Source organism: Danio rerio, chromosome 15 (assembly GCF_049306965.1).
Source record: "Danio rerio strain Tuebingen ecotype United States chromosome 15, GRCz12tu, whole genome shotgun sequence".
Classification (NCBI taxonomy): Eukaryota; Metazoa; Chordata; class Actinopteri; order Cypriniformes; family Danionidae; genus Danio; species Danio rerio.
The window spans coordinates 10,151,712-10,173,213 of NC_133190.1; the positions used below are offsets into that span (position 1 = coordinate 10,151,712).

A 21,502-nucleotide genomic window follows, 5' to 3' on the forward strand; every position below is an offset into this window, starting at 1 on the left:
CGTCATACACAGATTACAGGGGACTTGAGGCTGTGCAAAGTTCCACACATCTTCCAGAAAAAAAAAAAAATCACATTGACGGGCAGAAAGGACTTATAAGGCTGTTACCACTAGAATAGAGGCAGTCATTCTCACCATTTATTTATTTTTAATTCAATAATATTGTTTATATAAAACACATATAACTATGGTGTCCAGATTTCATTGTAACATTGTTATTTTGGTAAAGTAATTATAATTATCTTAAAAAAAAAAAAAAACAGTTCTCTGTATTTCTGCTTTTAATTGCTATAACTGTCAATTTGATCACATGAATTTCAGGAATCCATGCTCCTTCTAAAACAAACGTACCCCTATATACATTTCTGGAGTGAGCCGAATATGTTTTTGTTTTTGCAAATACACCAATGCGCGCAGTGTATACTTTTTGAGATCTCAAATTTCTCTTGCAGGTGCCATTGGTGCCTGCTGTTCTCGTGTAAATCCATCAGAGGCCGCTGTCGACTGACCGACTGACCCACCCTCCCAGCAAACAATTTTGTATTTAATAGACATCTAATAGACATCTAAACGCAGACAGCTTGGCTAAAACAAGGCTAAACTTGGCCTGTCAGGGAAAATCTAATTGACGTCTAATAATAGCCCAAAACTAGACTAGTCATAATGGGTGTCAAAATTAATTGCCTATTCGGTGCACCGTGATGCAGACCCGGACAATTCGGTATCGGTTCAGTAATAATCATAAGCGGTTATTATGAACTGATGTCATTTTTCTCATTTGCATTATATTGCGGTAGCTTACCATGGCGAGGGAGGTAAGCGTAAGTATTTACAATGCTCCAACTACTTAAAAACGGACACAAACTGTGCACAATTTCACTGCATGTGTGTTTGCTGGACAGTCTTTCACTGACACTTAAGGCAGAAGCCCCTATTTCACTGCGATTTAGAAAATGAAAGTAAACTCCATTTCTTTCTCTCTCTCTCTCTCTCTCTCTCTCTTAAAGAGCCCATATTATGGGTTTTTGAAAATTCCCCTCCATGTAGCTTGTAACACAGCTCTAAGTGAAGTGAAGTATCCAGCTAAGGCTTAAATCTGTTAGTGTACAGTGTTTAAAACTGTTGATTCATCTATAAAAGAGTCGACTCATAGTGCTTCAAACGAGTCGCCTTGATACCGATTCATTAGGTGTTTCGCCATGACGTACGAACGAAACCAAGTTATTCACGTGCACGCGCAAACCCGGGAGATTTCAAACCTGAGGCCCCGCCCTCTGACGCAGAAACCCAGACACACACACACACACACAAACATGCCGGTCGATTGAAGTCACACTGCAGATGGATATATTGAGTCTCTACCCAAAGATGAAACCTCAACATTATAGCCAAGCAGTTGGAAACTACTGGAAACTTCTGCAAACTACATGCTACAAAGAATACTTCATCAGCGTTTGTTAAAGGAAGGATCAGTAAAGAGTAACTTACTGATGGACGTCAGGATGGATTTTTCTTCCTCCATTTCTCAAGTGTAAGTACGTGCGATTAGAGTTGCCTCGTTGACTATTGCTTGCAAATGTATTTAGTTGTGATTTGTTACTTGTAACCGCGTTTACTGTATCAGGTTAACTTGCTATATTCTCTTATCGCGTGCAAAGTCACGTTAAAAACGCGACGCGTGCTGCTTTGTTAACGGAGCTCCGTGGATGAGGAGTAGTGTGTGTGTCTGTGTGTGCGTGTGCGCGCGCTGTCGTCCGGAGGTGTGTGTGTGTGTGTTTGCGCGCGCGCGTTGTCGTCCGGAGCCGGGTTAAGTGCGCGTGTGTGTGTGTGTGCAATATGTGTGTGTGTGTGTGTCTGTGAAAAGAGCAGAGTGAGAAGCTAGGAGATCTCCTTAACTGTTTTTGGAGTTTTTGCTCAATAAAATAGTCAGTCGTCTGAATTTTCAAGTCCATAGTCTGTATTTACATTGACCCACTGGCAGCTAAAATCCACGCCTACACTATCGAGCGTGTATGAACTGTGATTACTTTTATATTGCTGATTAGCTGTTTGGCATTTCACTCTCTGACTGAAGGAAGTCGACCAATCGCAACAGGCTGTCATTGGTCCAATCAGCGCAGATTAGCTTCGCGCTAAGGAGGGGTTTGGGAACAAATGAATCACTGGACGATTCATACGGGAGTCGCTGGGATAATTAGGTAAAAATAAATGCAGATTATAAGACCACGAAAGTGTTTTTTGACCTTGCATGCATATTAAACTGTTGTTGGAGACCCTTACAACCAAGATATGACCCTATTTCATGTATAATATGGGCTCTTTAAAAATGTAAAAAGTCTTCCTTTTTCTATTACAAATAAGCGGGTTTTATATAATATTTGTGTAAAGTTATTCTTTATCAGACAGTTAAAAGGAAGGAAAGATACAAAATGGAGATCTTGTCTGAATCTGGAATTAATTCACCTTCTTGGCGTTTACTACACAAAAACCCTCTTCCAAAAAGGTCTGGTGATTTGCAATGATTAATAATACAGTATGCAATGATTATATGCATGAGAGATAACAAGCCACAATTACACAGTTCCTCATCATAATTTGGAAACAACTTCAAATATGCTAAGTCAAACAGACAAAAGTCAGCAGAAGCTCAAGTTTTGGTTGAGCGCTGTGTGTGCTGCACAGGTTTATCTCCCCAAGAATGGATTGGCAGTTTAAAACTTCTGCAGTCTTAAAAAGGAAAGGGGTGAGCAGCAGCTCATTAGCATTTAAAGAGACATGAAGCAAAATGGCTACCTGTGGACTGAGGTGTTTTAAACACCTCAACCCGCTTGGAATGTTATCACTTGACTGAATGGACGTTATCAGGGGTTATCAGATGATAGATATGGGCCAGTACGGGCTTTCTGCAGCTGCTGTTAGGCTTAGAAGGCTGTCATCATCCCTCAACATGGTTAATCATCTATACTAACAGAGAAGACTCCAGATCCAGATCTGTTTTTACATTACTGTGATGTTTTCAGCCTGTTGTTTATTTTTTGCTTTTGTTTTACTTGGTTTCTGGAACCACTCTGCTCCGCGTTTAAAGTCCATTAGTATATGTGATGAGCTACTGGGCAAACTGGTAATGCAGGAAAAGCTGTCCAAATTAAGGTAATCAGTCAGCGCTTAAAGGAAGAGAAGATGTCACGCTGTCACACCACCCCATAACAATAATTTCACAGATGCAGCCAGACATACCTCTGGATACATATTTCGCAGTCTCCAAAAATGTAGACCTGTGTATGTATCCACAATGAGCCTATGTTGTTTTAAACAGTATGTGGAAAGTGTGTTTACATTACATTAATACCATAAAGAAACATAAACTTAAATTTTAAGTTAGTTATAACTACTAATTGAAATTTTATATTAGTTATATTAAAACTCCTGCCTATCTGCAACCATTTTATTCTTATTGTGACCAGAGAGATAGAACCTAACTGCAATATCAAGTCATCAAAAGTCTTTAGTTTACATTTCATATATCCAAGTTGCACTTCAAATCACCAGAAAACCAACAATATGTAGTAGTGATGATTCTTAGATTGATTAGCATGGTGCACTTCTTTTTGCATGTTTTTTAACAAACAAGCAGAACTGATAAAGAACAAACTGAAAGATGAAACTTTAATAGGGATTGCTATTGTTGTTCAGGCTTTCAGTTACCTCAGTTTCCAGAAATTACATAAGAAGACCCCCAATGGGTTCATGGGACCTTGGTGTGATTGTGATTGTTCACATTGGGGTCACGACATGTGTATTCAGATCTGCTATTGTTACTTGCAAAATCTCTCTGTTTAGATGATTTCAACCGCAGAGTAACTTTTGTTTTTACTGTGTGACAATTATGAAATCTGTTTTTCATTTCTGACCGCATTTAATGTGTACTTGTTTGAGAGTCTTTAGAGGGATAGTTCATTCAGAAATGAAAATGTATACAACATTTACTCACCCTCAAGTGGATCAAAACCTTTAAGGCTTACTTTTTTATGTTTACTCAAACTAAGATATTTTGAAGAATGTTGGAAGCCATTAACTTCCATAGTAAAAAACAAAACAATAGAATTTAATGGCTACTGGTTTATATCAATCTTAAAAAAGATCTGTTCAAGAGAGAAAATTCTAAGCAGTATGTGTGGAGACAACAAGGCACTGTTCAACACAGTTCAACACAGTCCTAACAGTAATGCATGGTGATATCCTGAACAAACACTGTTCAACACAGTCCTAACAGTGAAGCATAGTGATATCCTGAACAAACATATTCTTCAGAACTTCAGACTGGGATGAAGTTTCACCCTCCAACAAGACAATGACCCTAAGCACACAGCTAAAAATAACAAAGTGTTTGCTTCACAACAACTCTGTGACTGTTCTTGAATGGCCCAGTTAGAGCCCTGAACTCAATCCAATTGAGCATCTTCAGAGAGACCTAAAAATCCAACCTGACATAACTGGAGAAGATCTGCAAGGAGGAATGGATGAGGATCACCTAAATTCAGGTGTGAAAAACTTGTTGCACCTTCCCCAAAGGCTGTATGAGATCAAAAGGGTGCTTCTACTAAATACTGAGCAAAGGGTCTGAATAAAACCATTTGATATTTCAGTTTTTCATTCATTTTCTTTCAACTTAGTTCCTTTATTTAGAGGTCGCCAAAGCGGAATGAACCCCCAACTTATTCAGCATATGCTTTACACAGCGGATGTCCTTCCAGCTGCAACCCAGTCCTGGAAAAATATTTCAGTTTTTCTTTTTTAATAATAAAACTGCAAAAATGTCAACAATTCTGTGTTTTTATGTCAATATGGGGTGCTGTGTGTACATTATTGAGGAAAAGAAACAAACGTAAATGATTTTAGCAAATGGCTGCAATATAGCAAAGAGTGAACATTTTTTATACCCACTGTATATATTTATATATTGACAATTGTTGTGTGTATGAAAGTGTGCTAACTGTGATCTTCCTTCAACCACAAGACTGTCTGAGTGCTATATTATAGCATATTGTATTGTAAAACTGCACATTATGGTTTAAGAGTAACTGTTGTTTATTGCTCAGTGAAATGCTACGCATGCTAAGCTAGGCACAGACTATTCTCTGAACACACTCTGAACTCTGCACAGTTGGCTTTTTCTTTGAGACAAAACAAATCCTCTTAATGATGGGTTACTGTGAGGCTGTTGCAGACATAATTATAATCAGAATTCTGTGTGCGAGTTTCCTTTTAGCATCCAATTTCCCTGTGGCCCAGTGCCCTGCGCTAGTTAAGCTGTAAAGCCTGCATCAAGGCAAATACATTCAGGGCAAATGCATTCAGGGCAAATAAGTCTAGTACAATTTTTAAAATCAAAGCAACATCAAAATAACCAGTGAAATAGTTAAATTTTTCAACAGTATAACAAACTTTAATGGTAAATGGTAAAGTAATAATAGAGAATAAAATTAGCTTAAACTACAATCATTATCTTAAAATGAATAGTATATCCCTGCTGAAAAATCCAGCTTAAACCAGCCAAAACTGGTTGGCTGGTTTTAGCTGGTCGACCAGGCTGGTTTTAGAGGGGTTTTGGCCACTTCCAGGCTGGTTTCCAGCCATTTCCAGCCTGGTCTTAGCTGGTCAGGCTGGGAAATGACCAGCTAAAACCAGCTTGACCAGCCTAGCCAAGCTGGGAGTCCAGCCAAAACCAGCTATATACAGCTGGATTTGGCTGGTCATTTTCCAGCTTGACCAGCTAGGACCAGGCTGGAAATGGCTGGAAACCAGCCTGGAAATGGCCAAAACCCCTCTAAAACCAGGCTGGTCGACCAGCTAAAACCAGCCAACCAGCCTAGGCTGGTTTAAGCTGGATTTTTCAGCAGGGTAGAGATTGTGAACGAGAACTATTACAGGTTTGCCAACCGTAAGATTTTGGTGGCATGGACTGAAGTAATGAAATTTTAACAATCCAACTATTTTTATAGATGTAACATCAAATATCTTTTAAGAATTCTTCCCTACCATATACAGTTTGGGGAAAAAAATTAGACCCAATTCTTAATTAAATAATAGAATTCTTGAGTTCTCTAGATTTATGTGTTTAAAATGTTCCCATGTAAAAATAAATAAATAAATAAAATCAGTTGCAGCTATAATAAAGTTAATAAATAAATCGATCTTATTATACAATTTAATACAAATTGTTCATCACCCAATGACGGTTGGGTTTAGGGGCGGGGTTTGGTGCCACGTTTTCTTTTTAAAATCGTACATTTCAATACTACGGAACGCTTACGAATTTGTACGATTCGGGGATGATTGGGAGGCTATGATGGGTAAGGGCCGATGGAAATTAAAGTCTAGATCGTATACGTGGCTGGCTGGAGTAGCGATATGTACATAAATTGGGGGTAGGCGTCAATAAAATACAAAAAATGGGAAATGCAATAAATAATATAAATAATTCTCGTTAACTTCCTGCCATAACCCTATCTAATCTAGCAACAACCCAGATGAGTTGAATTTGGCCAGGACACCGGGGCAACATCCCTACTTTTTACGAGAAGTGCCATGGGATTTTTAATGACCACAGAGAGTCACGACCTTGGTTTATGATTTCATCCGAAAGACGGCGCTCACTGACAGTATAGTGTTCCCTTCACTTTACTGGGTCATAAGGAGTCACACAGACCACAGGTTGAGCAACTCCTGCTGGCCTCACTAACAACGCTTTCAACAGCAACCTGGTTTGTCCACATGATCTTCCATCCAGATACTGACCAGGCTCAGCCCTGCTTAGCTTCAGTAAGTAACTGGTCTTGGGCTGCAGGGTGATATGGCTGTGCAGATATTACAATAAACCACTTTGTTGACTGTTGTAAAAACTAGAGTATACTATAGTATTTATTGCAGTTTATCAGTTCAATATTGTTAATACAGTCTGCTGCAGACAAATAGTCAGATATTCTTTATTATATACTGTATAATACACTATTATAGAATGCTTCTATAAAAGACACTATAATGTTTACAATACATTACCATAGTATTCTTTTTGTGGGCTTAAAATGTGTTGTTTAAACTTCCGATACCATTTCTTCCAACTTTCAAATAAAAATATTGTAAATTAGAACATTTTCCCCCTCAGAAAATGATAATTTGCCAAAATAAAAAATGTTTAGTTTGTTTTGATTGAAATTCAGAATAATTAGAGCAAGTTTTGAAAAATACAAAATACATTTGCTGAGAAATCATTTCCACAATTAGTGGTGTTTGCAAAGTATTCACTGTCTCCACAAGTCTTCAGTGTTAAACTCTTGAACTGCTGTGCTATAAGTGAATTGAATAAACCAAATTGGCCGTAGTGTATGTGTGTAAATGAATATCTATGGGTTTCCCAGTACTGGGTTGCAACTGGAAGGGCATCCGATGTGTAGAACCTATGCTGGATAGGTTGGCGGTTCATTCCACTGTGGCGACCCCTAATGAATAAAGGAACTAAGCAAAAGGAAAAAAAAAAAGTTGTTTGACTAATTGTCTATTTACGCTCTACATATGATCTAAATAACAGTGGTTTTATTTTTATTTTTTCTATTAGAATTCACCTTGTGTACAAACATCACTTAAAGTAGGATGTCACATGAAGTGAAGAAGTCATTAGTAAAAAAGTCATTAGTTTAAATAATAGAACACAAATTGACATTTTTCTCAAAACACAAACTATTACTATTGTATAAACCCCAAAAATAAGACTTTTTGAATTATTTGGAATGCATTTTAGTTGGGTTGTAAGAGCCTAAAATGGCAACCCTGATCATATGAAAGCTCCAAACATTTTGCAAGGACATGCATTTGGCGGTTTCACTTGATTTGCTAATCCCTAAAATCTTCTTTCTCAAATTTTGTATAAACATTTAGCCTAGTCTTCTTTACTTCATGTAACATCCCACTTTAAGTGATGCTTGTACACAAGGTGGTTTCTAATAGTCTCTCTGTGATGTGCTTACGGGGTAAAACATTTGCAAAATTGTACATCATTAATGATCTTAAAAGATTTACTGATGTTCTCATGTGATCTTATAGAAAGTCAGTTGTACTGCTAGTTGCTATAAACATAACAGTTATAGACCATTTTGCGGTATGTAAACAATAAAAACCCAGCAGGCACAGGACATCAACATGATGTCATATTAACGTTGTACCTCAATGTCGTGGGACGCTGCATTTTGTTAGGAAATGAAAATCAGGTTGACGTCAGAACCCAACGTCAGGCTGACGTCAATTTCTAATGTTGGCCAGACGTTGCATTTTGATCAGGTCTCAACTAAATATTAATGTCTAATGATGTTACAGCTTAACATTGTGTGGAAGTTTTTGACATCAATATGACGTTGTTTTTTGGTGAAGTTGGATTTTGGTCACTTTCAACCCTAAAATCTTATTTCTCAAATGTTATATAAACATTTAGCTTACTCTTCTTCACTTCATGTGACATCCCACTTTAAGTGATGTTTGTACACAAGGTGATTTCTAATCGTCTCTCTGTGACATGCTTACGGGGTAAAATATTTGCAAAATTGTAAATCACAGATGATCGTAAAAGATTTACTGATGTCTTCATATGATATTATAGAAAGTTTGCTATAAACATGTATAACAGTTATAGACCATTTTGAGGTATGTAAACAATAACAGCAACAACAGGACATCAACATGATGTCATATTGACGCTGTACCCCAATGACGTGGGATGCTGCAAAACCCAACGTCAGGCTGACGTCAATGTCTAATGTTGGCCAAACGTTGCATTTTGACCACGTCTCAACTAAATATCAATGTCTAGTGATGTTACAGCTTGGCGTTGTGTGGACGTTACCACTATAACGTCTATCAGATGTTGGATTTTGGTTGCCACACCTGATGAATAAAGTCAGTGTTTGACATCAATTTGACATTTGTTTTTGGTGACGTTGAATTTTGGTCACTTTTAAACAAAACATTTCATTTCGAGTCATTATTGTACGTCGAATTAACATTGTTCTTTGATGCTGGTGACCTAAATATAACCTAATATCAACCTAACATATTTCCTGTTTCCCATTTTGGTCCCACTTTATATTAAGTGTCCTTAACTTCTATGTACTTACATCAAAAAATAAATACAATGTACTTACTGTGTTTATGATGTATTTGAGAACACTTGTGGTGCTTTTGAGTTGGGATAGAGGATGGGTTTGGTGGCATGGGTAGGTTTAAGGGTGGGTTAAGGTGTGGGGATGGTCAACAGTGTACTTACAAATGTAATTACAAAAGTTAATTACCAATGTAATTACATACATGTATTTAATTAAGCATAAGTACACAGTAAATACATGTATTTACACAATAAGTACATTGTAACAAACTATTAGTTCCTGTGTAAGTACGTATTAGTTAAGGCCACTTAATATAAAGTGGGACCCACATTTTTAATTTCCATAGCTTCTGAGAATCTAAAATGGTCAACATATTGGTAAACAATGCTATGATAGCTGTTAAAACGTTAAGTTATAAATGAATTATCTCTTGTTACAGTTGTGAAACAGTTTAACAACTAGCAGGACACGTTAATGAGCCAATGAAATCTCCACATTGAAAGGGTCTATAGAAGAAACAGACATTCAGGTTTCAGTTAATGTCACATTTATTTTCCATGAAAATCATGGATAGCAGTTACACACTCTCACACATACGGTACCAAATCAGGAGCATTTATAGAGTAAGAGAAATTTAAATGCAATCATAAAATGTACAAATCTAAAAGTAGATTACCCTGATAAAGTTATCACGCTGACAGTTAAACATAAAGGTCAGAGGCCATTTCCTGATGATGTGTAGCTGTAAAGAGTGCAACAGTGAACGACCTCTCGGTTTTTGGCCTAGGAGGAAACATCTTCCTCATTTAATTTTCTCAGTTCTGCAGATTAATTAAAAAGACTTTAAAAATAAACACATTGAAATGCTGTTGCCAACATGACAATATAAAATTGATCAGATTAATGTTTTAAAACAGAAAATACAATGCAGTCACTTCACTGTTGCGCTCCGATCTCTGGCAGATTGATTCTGATTGGGCTTCTGAATAATGAGAAGCAAATTCAACAGCTCATTGGCCGATCCTCCCCATCACTGCTGGTTAAACAGGAGGATACATAACCAAAGAACTTTGTACTAGACTTTTTACAACATGGCACGTCTGTATAGATCAAGTCTAGTGCACTGCAGCGTATAAAGCTAATCATACTGTAGCTCTACTGTTCCCCAAACCTACATTTCACATCGCGGAACTGTGTTTACCAGGATACAAGGGTAATTACACCCTTTATGGACAATCAAAATGATCAAATGATTGCTGAGTGACAACTTAAACATCATGGCATATATGTTCCACTTGGAGTGCCCATGTGACTGCTATAAAACTGCAGAAATGGAGGGTAAACAAACAAAAAAAAAGCGCTTAAATCACCAGTGTTAGCATGCTAGCATCATTAACATAGTCACATAACATTTGCACATGCATTTATCAGGTGGAAGACATAAATTAGAAAGTGTGGCACTGTATTTGGTTATTAAATGAAAACAGTAGATGGTTTTTGAAACCATAATCATATGGTGTTGATTGTGGAGGAGGTCAGCAGTGTTCCAGTTCAGCCATTTTGAGTGTCAGCAGAAATATGAACATTAGGCTAGCAATTAATAGAGTTTCCATGTGTTCAATGAACAAAACTGTGTCCTTCTGGCAAACTGATGCAAACCATTAAATTTTACTGCGACCAGGGAAACCGCTATAGCTCTATTTTGCCTCAGAGTGCAGATAAAACACAACTGACGAGTTATTTGGAGCAAAATCAAGAAAAAATTTGGAGATCTGGGGATCATTTTAAAAGACAAAACAAATCTGGCTCAGACATTTCTAAGTAGCTAAAGCCTCTGAGATGATATGCATTGAAGTCCAGTCTTCCAATCACACTCCTTTACATTTATTATTTCCCATTCAGAAATGTAGCCAGTATGAATCAATTTCAAAATTCGACTTTAATGCCAAGTTTAGACTACATAATATTGTAAATATTATGCAATTTTGAATATGAAAATTTGTGAACCGTACACTGTATATTGTGTGTGTAAGTTGTTTCTAACTCTTTCTCTCTCTTTTTACATGACCTGTCACTTTCACATTTAGGTACCGCATATGTATGGAGCACTATTGGCTGGCAGGACTGCCAATCATAATCACCTTGTGATGATGCATATTATCTCTGCCAATCACGATTGACGCAAAAACATCTAAATTTGAATCGGTAGAGGTAAGAGACCAGCTGTTGTCTGACGTTTGGCATGTTATGTGGTGTCCGTATGTTTTTGGCGTGATACCAACGCTCACTTTGAGTGCGATCTGTTGTTAAAGTTCTGTCAATTGACCGTCAAACCGATAAACACTTGCTGCATTTAATGACATGCATGATGTCATTAAAAGGGTGGAACCAGTGACTGATTTCCAGAAACAGTAGCATAAACAATGGCTTCTTAACAAAGGTTGCAAAGTTCCAGAAGGTTTTCATAGTAAATTCATCTGCAACATTTTGGAAACTTTCCAATTTGGAAACTTACCGGGAATTTTAGGGAATTTACAGGAATTTGAAATGTGCGGAATGTAAACTGCATCACATATGAAGCTAAATTGTTTGGTCATAGGCTAGTAATATGTTCAGTTCTGTATCTTTGATCAAATAAATTCAGCCTTGAAGATTATAAACATTAAAAATAGTAATGTATACCGTGCAGATGTATGAAAACTGGCAAGGGGAAGACAGAAGCACTAGCTTGGGTTAATATAAAGAAAAGGGTGCTTTTTTTACAATTAGCACTACTTTCCCAGCAGGCACACAACATCATAAGACGTTAATTTTAGGTTCGATTTAGGCCATAACGTCAGGTGACCAAAATTCAATGTCAAGATAACTTCTAAGGACAACGTTATTTTAACGTCCAATAACAGCGTCAAATTATGTTGATATTTAGTTGATTTTAAGATTTGTTGACCAAAATCCAACATCTGATAGATGTCATATTGGTAAAGTCCACACAACCTCAAGGTGTAACAGGAGTAGACGATGATATTTGTTTGGTTTTTGATTGATTTTAGGTTGGATGTTGGACATTGATGTCAACCTGATGTTGGATTCTGAGTTCAACCCGATTTTCATTTCCAAAGGAAATCCAATGTCCCCATGACGTTGGGGTACAACATCAATATGACATCATGTCGACGTCCTGTGCCGGCAGGGTTGTAGTATTAGTTGTGTTATAACACTATTATTTACCCAAGTAATGTCAAAACCTACTTGAATGTTTGTAATGTTTACACTTAATTGCAGAAATTTGTTTTAATTTTAAAGTGGATGTAAGAATCCCCCTCTCCCGTGAGGGTATGTGATTGATGAATATATTTTAAATATATACAGCTACATATTATAAGATAATCTGGATTTTTGTAAATTCCCAGTTTATTCCCTGTAATTTCCATATATTTCCAATAGTTCCCATGGTAAGTTTCCAGATTTGACAATTTGGAATTTTGCAACCCTAATCCCAACATTGAAAACACAGGCAACACAGTCCTCTTCGCCTACTCCATGCCTTAGGGGCTGAAAATCTTTATCCCATGAAAGGTAATTTACCAGCACACTTTCTGTTGCCAATTCATGATCAACTGAGCATCATCCACCTGAGGAGCGTGATGCTGAGCAAGAGTCCATCACATTGTTCATCACCTCAGAAGACCTCGGCTACTGTATGCAGATATACTTCTTCCACCATGACTTTGAGAGCATTTTCATTTTATCAGCAGTACTGTGAACCTTCCGTTCCCGTCTTGCTCTTCTGTCTGAATGTCGGAGCCCTACAGATATGGCGGCGTCAAACACCTCCTTCAGGTTTTTCTGTGTGAGCGAAGAACACTCGATGTAGGACACTGCTCCTATTTTGTCGGCCAAGGCTCGGGCGTCCTCTTCCAGAACAGGTCTTTCTCTGCGTCTTGCAAGGTCAATAAGAACCTTGACGTCCTGCCGAAGGTCACACTGGGTGCCCACTAGTATCACAGGGGTGAGCGGGCAACGCCGTCGTATCTCCGGAACCCACTTTTCACCAATGTTCTGGAAGGAAGCGGGGCTCACCACACTAAAGCACAGCAGGAGAACGTCAGTCCGCGTGTAGCAGAAGTGGCGCAACTTATCGAACTCATCCTGAGGATAAGAAAGCACAAGACACAATAAATGCATTGCACACACATGAAGATTATCATTGACTTTCATTAGTGATGTTTCGTAAGGCAAGGCCTCATGCAGCCCTCTCGAAAATCATTTGCGGGATTCCAAATTGTTATTTCGAATAATAAAATCCTTTTAACTGGCTCTTGGGCTGCTTTATAATTCCCTGAAGCAATTAAGTGAAATTATAGGTTGGCGCTTACAAAGAACATTGCATGTGGAACACGCAGTGCACGCTTTCATCTTTTAAACTTGGCCAACATTTTCAACTCTGGCACACCCTGTGATGTTTATGCTGAACAAACGAACTGAAAGTATAAATCTCTAATGCTTTTTGGACAGCAGAGCCTCATGAATCGTAGAAAATACCAATTAGGCTTAACACATAAGGCATTTTTGGCTACTTTTTTTGTTGTACCTAACATGTAAATACAAAAAAAAATTGGGCAATATTATTAGTCCTTTTATGAATTTTTAATTTCTAAAATATTAATTAAATAGATTTTTCTTTCTAAAATATATCCCAATTAATATTAACAAACAAGGTCATTTTCACAGTATTTGCTATTAAATTTGTTCCTCTCCCAACAAAAGAAATGACATTTCTTTTAATTAGGCTTGAATAAAAACAGTTGTTGCTTTTCTTTTTTTTTTTTTTTAACTTTTTTCCAATAACTTGCCTTGTTTACCTAGCTAACCTTGTTAAGCCTTTAAATTGAATTAAGCGGAATAAAAGAATCTTGGTTAATAACTTGTAAAAAGTGTTCTGTAATCATGGCCAATGAAATTAGTTAGAAATTTGTCTAAATCTTTAGTTCACATTTCCTACTATAAACTACTGGCCTAATACAATTCAAATACAATTAGATCCACTTATTTGGTAAAGAAAGCAAGTCACTTTTACTTTACAAACTATATTGTACATAAATCATGAACATTTTAATATTACTATTATTATATCCTAATAATATTAGTGAAAAATGATTTAAATAAATATAAAAACTAAATCCATATAAATGTACACACATTTTGTCAGGACTTCTTGCTGATCAGCTGGTTGTATCAGTTTTGTTTATTTGTATTTAACTACATGTTGCTTTGTTTGTTTCTCTCCACCCCCTCATTTTCATTTATTTAGTTGATTTGTTTCACCTGTGTTTCACCTGTCTCTTATTTTCTCCTCATTAGCTCCCCTATTTATTCTCTTTGTTTGTGCTGTTCTGTGCCAGATTGTTGTTTGCTTCTGACCCATTTAGTTAACCCTTTTCTGTTTTATTCCAGGACTCTCTCCCTACCTTCCCAGCCTTTCTGTGTAGTCCCCGGCTTGCCCAAAGTCTTTGCACTTGTGCATTTTACGATGTCCTGGACACTGGCCTGATTCTGACCATTATACCTGCCTCTGAGTCAACTGGCTATTTTTTTTTTGTTTCTGGATATTTCCAGCTACCCCCCAAGCTTCCATTTTTTTAACCATTCATTGGACTGAATAGTTTTGTTTTTTTATTAGACTGGGAAGTGTGCAAGTATTTTCTTTTGCCATTTTAGTTTTAACTTTTTGGACTGAATAATTTTTTTTTTTTTCTATTTGACTGAGAAACACTTGCTGAAGAGCATTTTGTTTTCCGTTTGTTGAACTGAGATTGAGATATTAACATTAGAGGATCTTTTTTATTTTGAATTTTGCCATTTTTACGTATGGACTGATCTGCCTTTTTTTGCCTTCTATAATAAATTATTTCTCTTCACCTGCTTTTTTTTCTGTTTACTGGCCCTGACACATTTAAACAAGTGAATACAAAGAATCAATGGTGTGCTAAAAACCTGCAAAAATCTGCAGATTCCATGTGGGCCTACTTATTACCTGCCTATTACATTGATTTTAACTCTTCAATAAAGAATATTTATACTTTTTACATTTGAAGAGTTTAAATGCAAAAACCTAAAAGGTGCAGTGTAAATTTTTCATCTAAAATTTGCCGTTTTCTCAGGCTGTTGTGAATAGTTTCTGTAATTTTACCCTTAGTGCATAAAATAGGTTATTTGCATTGCCTTTCAAGTGAAATAGCTGAACATAAACTCTAATTGTACCAGGGGTGTCCAAACTCTTTCCAGGAGGGCCGGTGTCTTGCTGAGTTTAGCTCCAACTTGCTTCCACACACCAGACTGGAAGGTTCTAGTTTATATAATAAGAGCTTGATTAGCTGGTTCAGGTGTGTTTAATTAGGGTTGGAGCTAAACTTTCTAGGACACCGGCCCTTCAGGACAGAGTTTGGACACCCCTGATTAGCACATATTCTGTATCCCTACACTGTAAATAAAAATCTGTTATTTTACGTGTTTTTTTTTTTCGGCAGCTGGGGTGCTGGAAAAAAAACGTAAACTAACGGTCGGTAAATTACAGACATTTGCCGTAAAATAACAGAAAGTAAATTACAGAAGTTTACCAGAAATTTACATTTAAGGAAATTTCTGTAATTTAAAGTCTGTTATTTTATAGTAAATGTCTGTAATTTACCAGCCGTTTTTTAATTATTTTTTTTCTGGCACCCTAGCTGCTGGAAAAAAAAGTAAAATAACGGCTGGTAAATTACAGACAATTACCATAAAATAACAGAAGGTAAATTACAGACATTTACCTAAAATTTAAATTTTTAAGGCAAATGTATTTAATTTAACGGCCGTTATTTTATGTTTTCTTTTCTGGCACCTTAGCTGCTGAAAAAAAAAAATAGTAAAATAACAGATTTTTAACCTAAAACCTAAACCCAACTTTTACATTACTTACTATTAATAAACATAGTACTTTATTAAGCTAGTTGTTTTGTTAATTCAGTAAATTGTGACAGACTAAAATGTTACCGAAAATTGATAAAACTGTTATCTTCTCTCCATTAAACAGTACTTTTGAGTTTTTAATTCTTCTTCAAGTATTTCCCAGGAAAGGTAATCATTTTGACATTTTAAATTAATTTATGCAATTTCACATTTGTCAAGTGTGTGTAATAATAATTGCAAAATTTCAGCTGGATTATGCAAAATATCTTATTATTCCCAGTCAGCAGCTTACTGTAAACGGTAACTGGCTGGCAACGTAATATTTTTTTAATATTAAAATGATCCTGGGCAACACGGTGGCTCAGTGGTTAGCACTGTCACCTCACAGCAAGAAGGTTACTGGTTCGAGTCCCGGTTTGGTCAGTTGGTATTTCTGTGTGGAGTTTGCATGTTCTCCCCGTGTTCGTGTGTTTTTTTTCTAAGTGCTCCGGTTTCCCCCACAGTCCAAAGACATGCGGTATAGGTGAATTGAATAAACTAAATTGACTGTAGTTTATGACTGTGTGTGTGTGTGTGTGTGTGTGTGTGAGGATGTCTCCCAGTACTGGGTTGCAGCTGGAAGGGCACCTGCTGTGTAAAACATATGCTAAATAATTTGGCAGTTCATCCCGCTGTGGTGACCCCTGATGAATAAAGGGACTAAGCCGAATGTAAACGAATTAATGAAAATGACCCTTTCCCAGAGATGGGTTGTGGCTGGAAGGTCATCCACTGCGTAAAAACTTGCTGGATTAGTTGGCGGTTCATTCCGCTGTGGCGACCCCAGATTAATAAAGGGACTAAGCCGACAAGAAAATAAATGAATGAATGAATGAAAATGACCCTGTCGTTATGTTATCCAGCCTTACAGTCAAAATAACTCCGGTCATTAAATAGCACTTAATATCAGACACACAGTCATTATCATAATCAACTGACAGCTATTTCCCTTTGTTGACATGGTCACCTGCACAACACAACAGAAGTACATCCAAACAAACCGAACTAGCAAGCTTTTGTGATAGCAGCCTTTGTTTGTGCAAAGTGCATTTGTCGGTTCTCTACATGAAAGCCTGCTGAACTCTTATCTTTTTGCCTGAGCTTGTCTCTGAAAGGGATTTATAGGTTATGTACTAAGAGGGCAGAGTCGCGTATTTGTTAACTCATGACAAAGGAGTGTCCATTTCTGAGTTTAAAACCCTTCAACCGTATCATATGGAAAATCTGAATCAATGCCAAGCCTTTTCAGGCTGTTTGTCAGTGATACGAAAAGCCGGTTTCGAAAGCAGGAGCTTGAAAACAATCAGTAAAAATGCTTGGCATCAAAAACAACACTTGGAGGCAAAAGCGCTGCTTGAACGGTGCCCTGTTCAAGCCTGCATGGCTCCGAAAACACAAGGGAGATCCAGTACCTGCGTGCCAATAGCTGGAGGATTGTTCTTTTTCCCTCGCTTTATGATTTCCTCACAGTACGCCATCCCTCTAATTGCTACGTTTTTGGTTGCACAATCTGAAATGCTGGTTTCAGAGTGACCCAAATGCCTTCTTTCATCAAATATCGAGTTTCTTTATAGGGGTTGGTTTAAAATGAATGGAATTAAACGTGATGTTATGATTGTGGGACGATTGTGTTACGGAGTGGGGCACAGGAGGTCTTACCTGTCCTGCAGTGTCACAGAGCTGCAGTCTCACTGGCTGACCGTCCACCTGTACGACCGCTGGAGGAAAAAGAGGAGGGAAACAATGAGTCATTTTACTGCCAACACACACACACACACACACACACACACACACACACACACACACACACACACACACACACACACTGGTTTCCATTTAGTCAGCTGACATGGTAAACAAAACAAACAGCCATGAGACTTCAGCTGTAAATAAGACATACTTATAAAGCTTTTAGGATTAAAACATGATTTGAATGATAAACACTTTCCCTTAAATTATAATATAAATATTAAACTATATACAAAGACAAGACATAGAATAACATATTGTAGAACTCATTATTTAGTAATTTAAATAAGAATGAATTATAATAATAAATTAACAAATGTAAATAAATAATACTTTCATATAATGGACTAACAGATAATATAAAAAAGGTTTATAATAATAGCAACATCAAAAACAATATTTTCTTAAAATGTTTGTAATATAAGATAACAAGATAACAACAACTATTATCATTATTGTTGCCATTATTGTTATTAACAACAACAACAACAACAACAACATAAACAACAAAACAACAACAACAACAACAACAACAACATAATAATAATAATAATAATAATAATAATAATAATAATAATAATAATAATAATAATAATAATAATAGAGGATTAAAAATAATAATTATTATTATACAAATAATACTAGTAATAATGAATAAATTATTATTATTATTATTATTATTATTATTATTAATAATAATAATAATAATAATAATAATAATAATAATAATAATAATAATAAAGAATTGTAAATAACAATTCTTTATAACAATGTTTTGAAATAAAAGAATCATAAAAGTTTTACTTCAACTATTGCTACTAATACAAATAATATTATTAATAATATTATTATTAATAATAATAATAATAATAATAATAATAATAATGGATTACAAATAATAATAATAATAATAATTATACAAATAATAATAGTAATAATAATAAATAAATGATTATTATTATTATTATTAATAATAACAATAATAAAAAAGAATTGTATATAACAATACTTTTAAACAAGGTTTTCAAATAAAAGAATCATAATGGCATAAAAGTGTTACTACAACTATTACTACTAATACAAATACTATTAATAATAATAATAATACTTATTATTATTATTATTGTTATTATTATTATTATTATTATTATTATTATTATTATTATTATAACAACAATAAAACCAATAATAAAAACCATACACCCCCACGAACATGATACAGATCTGCAGTTTAGATATAATGCATGTTCTGCATCTCATTGTTCATGCATTGCTCATATCTGTAGGTCTGAGTGTGCAGTTAAATCCGACTGTTCATTCCAGCAGGCCTCAGTAAAGTGATCTGCTGATGCTCCGTCACTTCAAAGTGTTCAGAGCCCATTGTATAATAGTCTCCAAATCCCTGTCATATGATCGGTCTTTAATTTGGCCCCTTCGCCCCAGTGCGGCACCTGTTGAATTGCGTAACTGCTCTGAAGCCAGTGAGGGTGACGTCGCCTATGGCTCCAGCAGGAGACCCAATTGATTTTAGGGCTCAGATGTTTAGGATTGCGATATTGCGCAACAGGTTTAGAACTACAAAGACAGGCTTGTGGGAATTTAATGGGGATCTGACCATGACTGGCTCTTGTTTGACATCCATTCACAATTTATGCAGGATGGCGTGATGTTTAATAACTCTTTTATATAAAAGCTGCAAACTTTTTAGTAGTTTTGGCCATTAGTTTACATGTCAACAGTGTTTGAATGGCAATATTTTCATTTCTGGTGAACCATCCCTTTTAGAACTGTATGTGCTCTGTGCACAAACGTTTCTTTACAAAAGAACTTTGCCAACTTTGATTGGCAGGCAAAATGACTAAATTTGTTGAGAACATTATTGTCTGTGTGCAAAACCTTTCAAAATTAAAACATAAAGCTTGTAAATTGTTGTCTTGTAAACATACCCTCATATGCAACGTGCTCTTTGATTAAAAAAATATTTTACCATATGATCTTTAAAGAACTTTCATTAGGTTATAAAATTTGAGTCTGCATTAAGTTCTTATACTTTTTATAAATATGATTTTTTATAAATATGTGTATATTTTAGTTATAGCCAATTTATTAACTAAAGACATGAAATACTTAAAGATTTGTTTAACTGAGAAAATCTAAATTAATAATGCTAATGTTTATTTTTGTACATTTTTAAGAACAAGTAGTGCTAGTGACTTTTTAGTCCATTTCTCTGTGTTGTTGTTGCAGTTCTTGACTTTTAAGTGTCTACATAGTTTTTATCTAATATTGTTTTGATTATTAGATTTGAAAAAAAAATACAAATAATAATAGTAATAATAAATAAATGAATATTAATAATAATAATAAAAATAATTAAAAAAGGATTGTAAATAACAATACTTTATAACAATGTTTTGAAATGAAAGAATCATAATGGCATAAAAGTTTTACTACAACTATTACTACTAATACAAATTGCATTAAGTTCTTATACTTTTTATGAATATGATTTTTTTATAAATATGTCTATATTTTAGTTATAGCCAATTTATTAACTAAAGACATGAAGTTTGATTAATAGATTTGAAAAAATAATAATATATATATATATATATGGCTAATACTTAACAAAAACAGTTTGTTTAACTTTAAATTTTATTTTAAAAACACAAAAAATATATATTTATTCAAATTAGAAAATACCTGAAGTTATTTTAATGACACTTTTCCAAGTCAAACAAATAAATAAACCAAAACATTAACAAAAAATGAGCTGAAAGTTTATAAATCGTGTCCAAAATTAGGGTCAAAATGTTCTGGTGATGAAATGCATTGCTCTGCTATAACACATAGAAATGGCTTCAATTACTGAAAAAAGGTTTTAGCCTACCAAAACAACTAAGATATTCACAAATGTAAGTTTGTTTTTTGTTGTTTGCAGCTGATGCGCTGCAGTACACCAACCCACACTCACCTGAGAAGTCGTCAAACGCTGTCGGGACATATTTTGTTGGATATCCATTGGTTGTGTAGCTTACAATGAGGCTGGTTTTTCCCACAGCCCCGTCCCCGAGAAACACGCACTTAAGCAGGCGGCCCTGGCAGTGCGCGGCTGACGGAGACTGGGGCATGTGCGGGGGAACCGGAGGCGCCATCAGGTTACTGTAATCCATGACCGGACCGCAGGTGGCTCGCGCACTCCCGATGGAGTGACCCGAGGAAAACACATTAAAAACAGCACTTTATAAAGAACTGGCCCCTACGAGCGCTGCGTGAATACGCTTGCTTGGCTGCAAGACGTGTAAACAGTCAATAAATCCCAAACACTCAAGAAGGTCTCCACGGACAACTAGAAAGTTCTCTTGCTCTACAACTACTGGGTGAGGAGTGAGAAAGGCAGCTTTTATAGTCAGCTTTCATTTGACTAACTCCTCCCACTTCACATGGCTGATTTAATATTCATAATGTGCCACCAAAAAGATACAATAATAGCGCGTTGAAAGATTTCTGCTTGTGAACGCTACGCTTCCTTTTTATTAAAACTGATTTAAATGACGCAGTCTTATTTACAGTGAATTATGTGTCTGTAGATTTTGTTTAATAGATTATTGCAA

At 35.9% G+C, this 21,502-nt stretch overlaps 1 protein-coding gene across 1 annotated transcript; it reads right to left on the reverse strand.

The window, feature by feature from the left end:
* Positions 1–9,682: 9,682 nt before the first annotated feature.
* rhoub (ras homolog family member Ub) lies at positions 9,683–21,268 on the reverse strand. Its single transcript, NM_001017784.3, has 3 exons — positions 20,863–21,268; positions 17,799–17,857; positions 9,683–13,301 (listed from the first exon to the last, which is right to left on the reverse strand). The coding sequence occupies exons 1-3, from the start codon at positions 21,059–21,061 to the stop codon at positions 12,846–12,848; spliced, it is 714 nt and encodes a 237-aa protein (NP_001017784.2). The 5' UTR covers positions 21,062–21,268; the 3' UTR covers positions 9,683–12,845.
* Between the last annotated feature and the right edge of the window lie 234 nt (positions 21,269–21,502).

Coding starts and splice junctions, on each gene's coding strand:
- rhoub (NM_001017784.3), bottom strand. CDS start 21,061: ATGGATTACAGTAACCTGATGGCGCCTCCGGTTCCCCCGCACATGCCC. Junction 17,858..20,862: donor AGCGTTTGACGACTTCTCAG/GTGAGTGTGGGT, acceptor TTTTTCCTCCAG/CGGTCGTACAGGTGGACGGT. Junction 13,302..17,798: donor TCTGTGACACTGCAGGACAG/GTAAGACCTCCT, acceptor TCTTATCCTCAG/GATGAGTTCGATAAGTTGCG.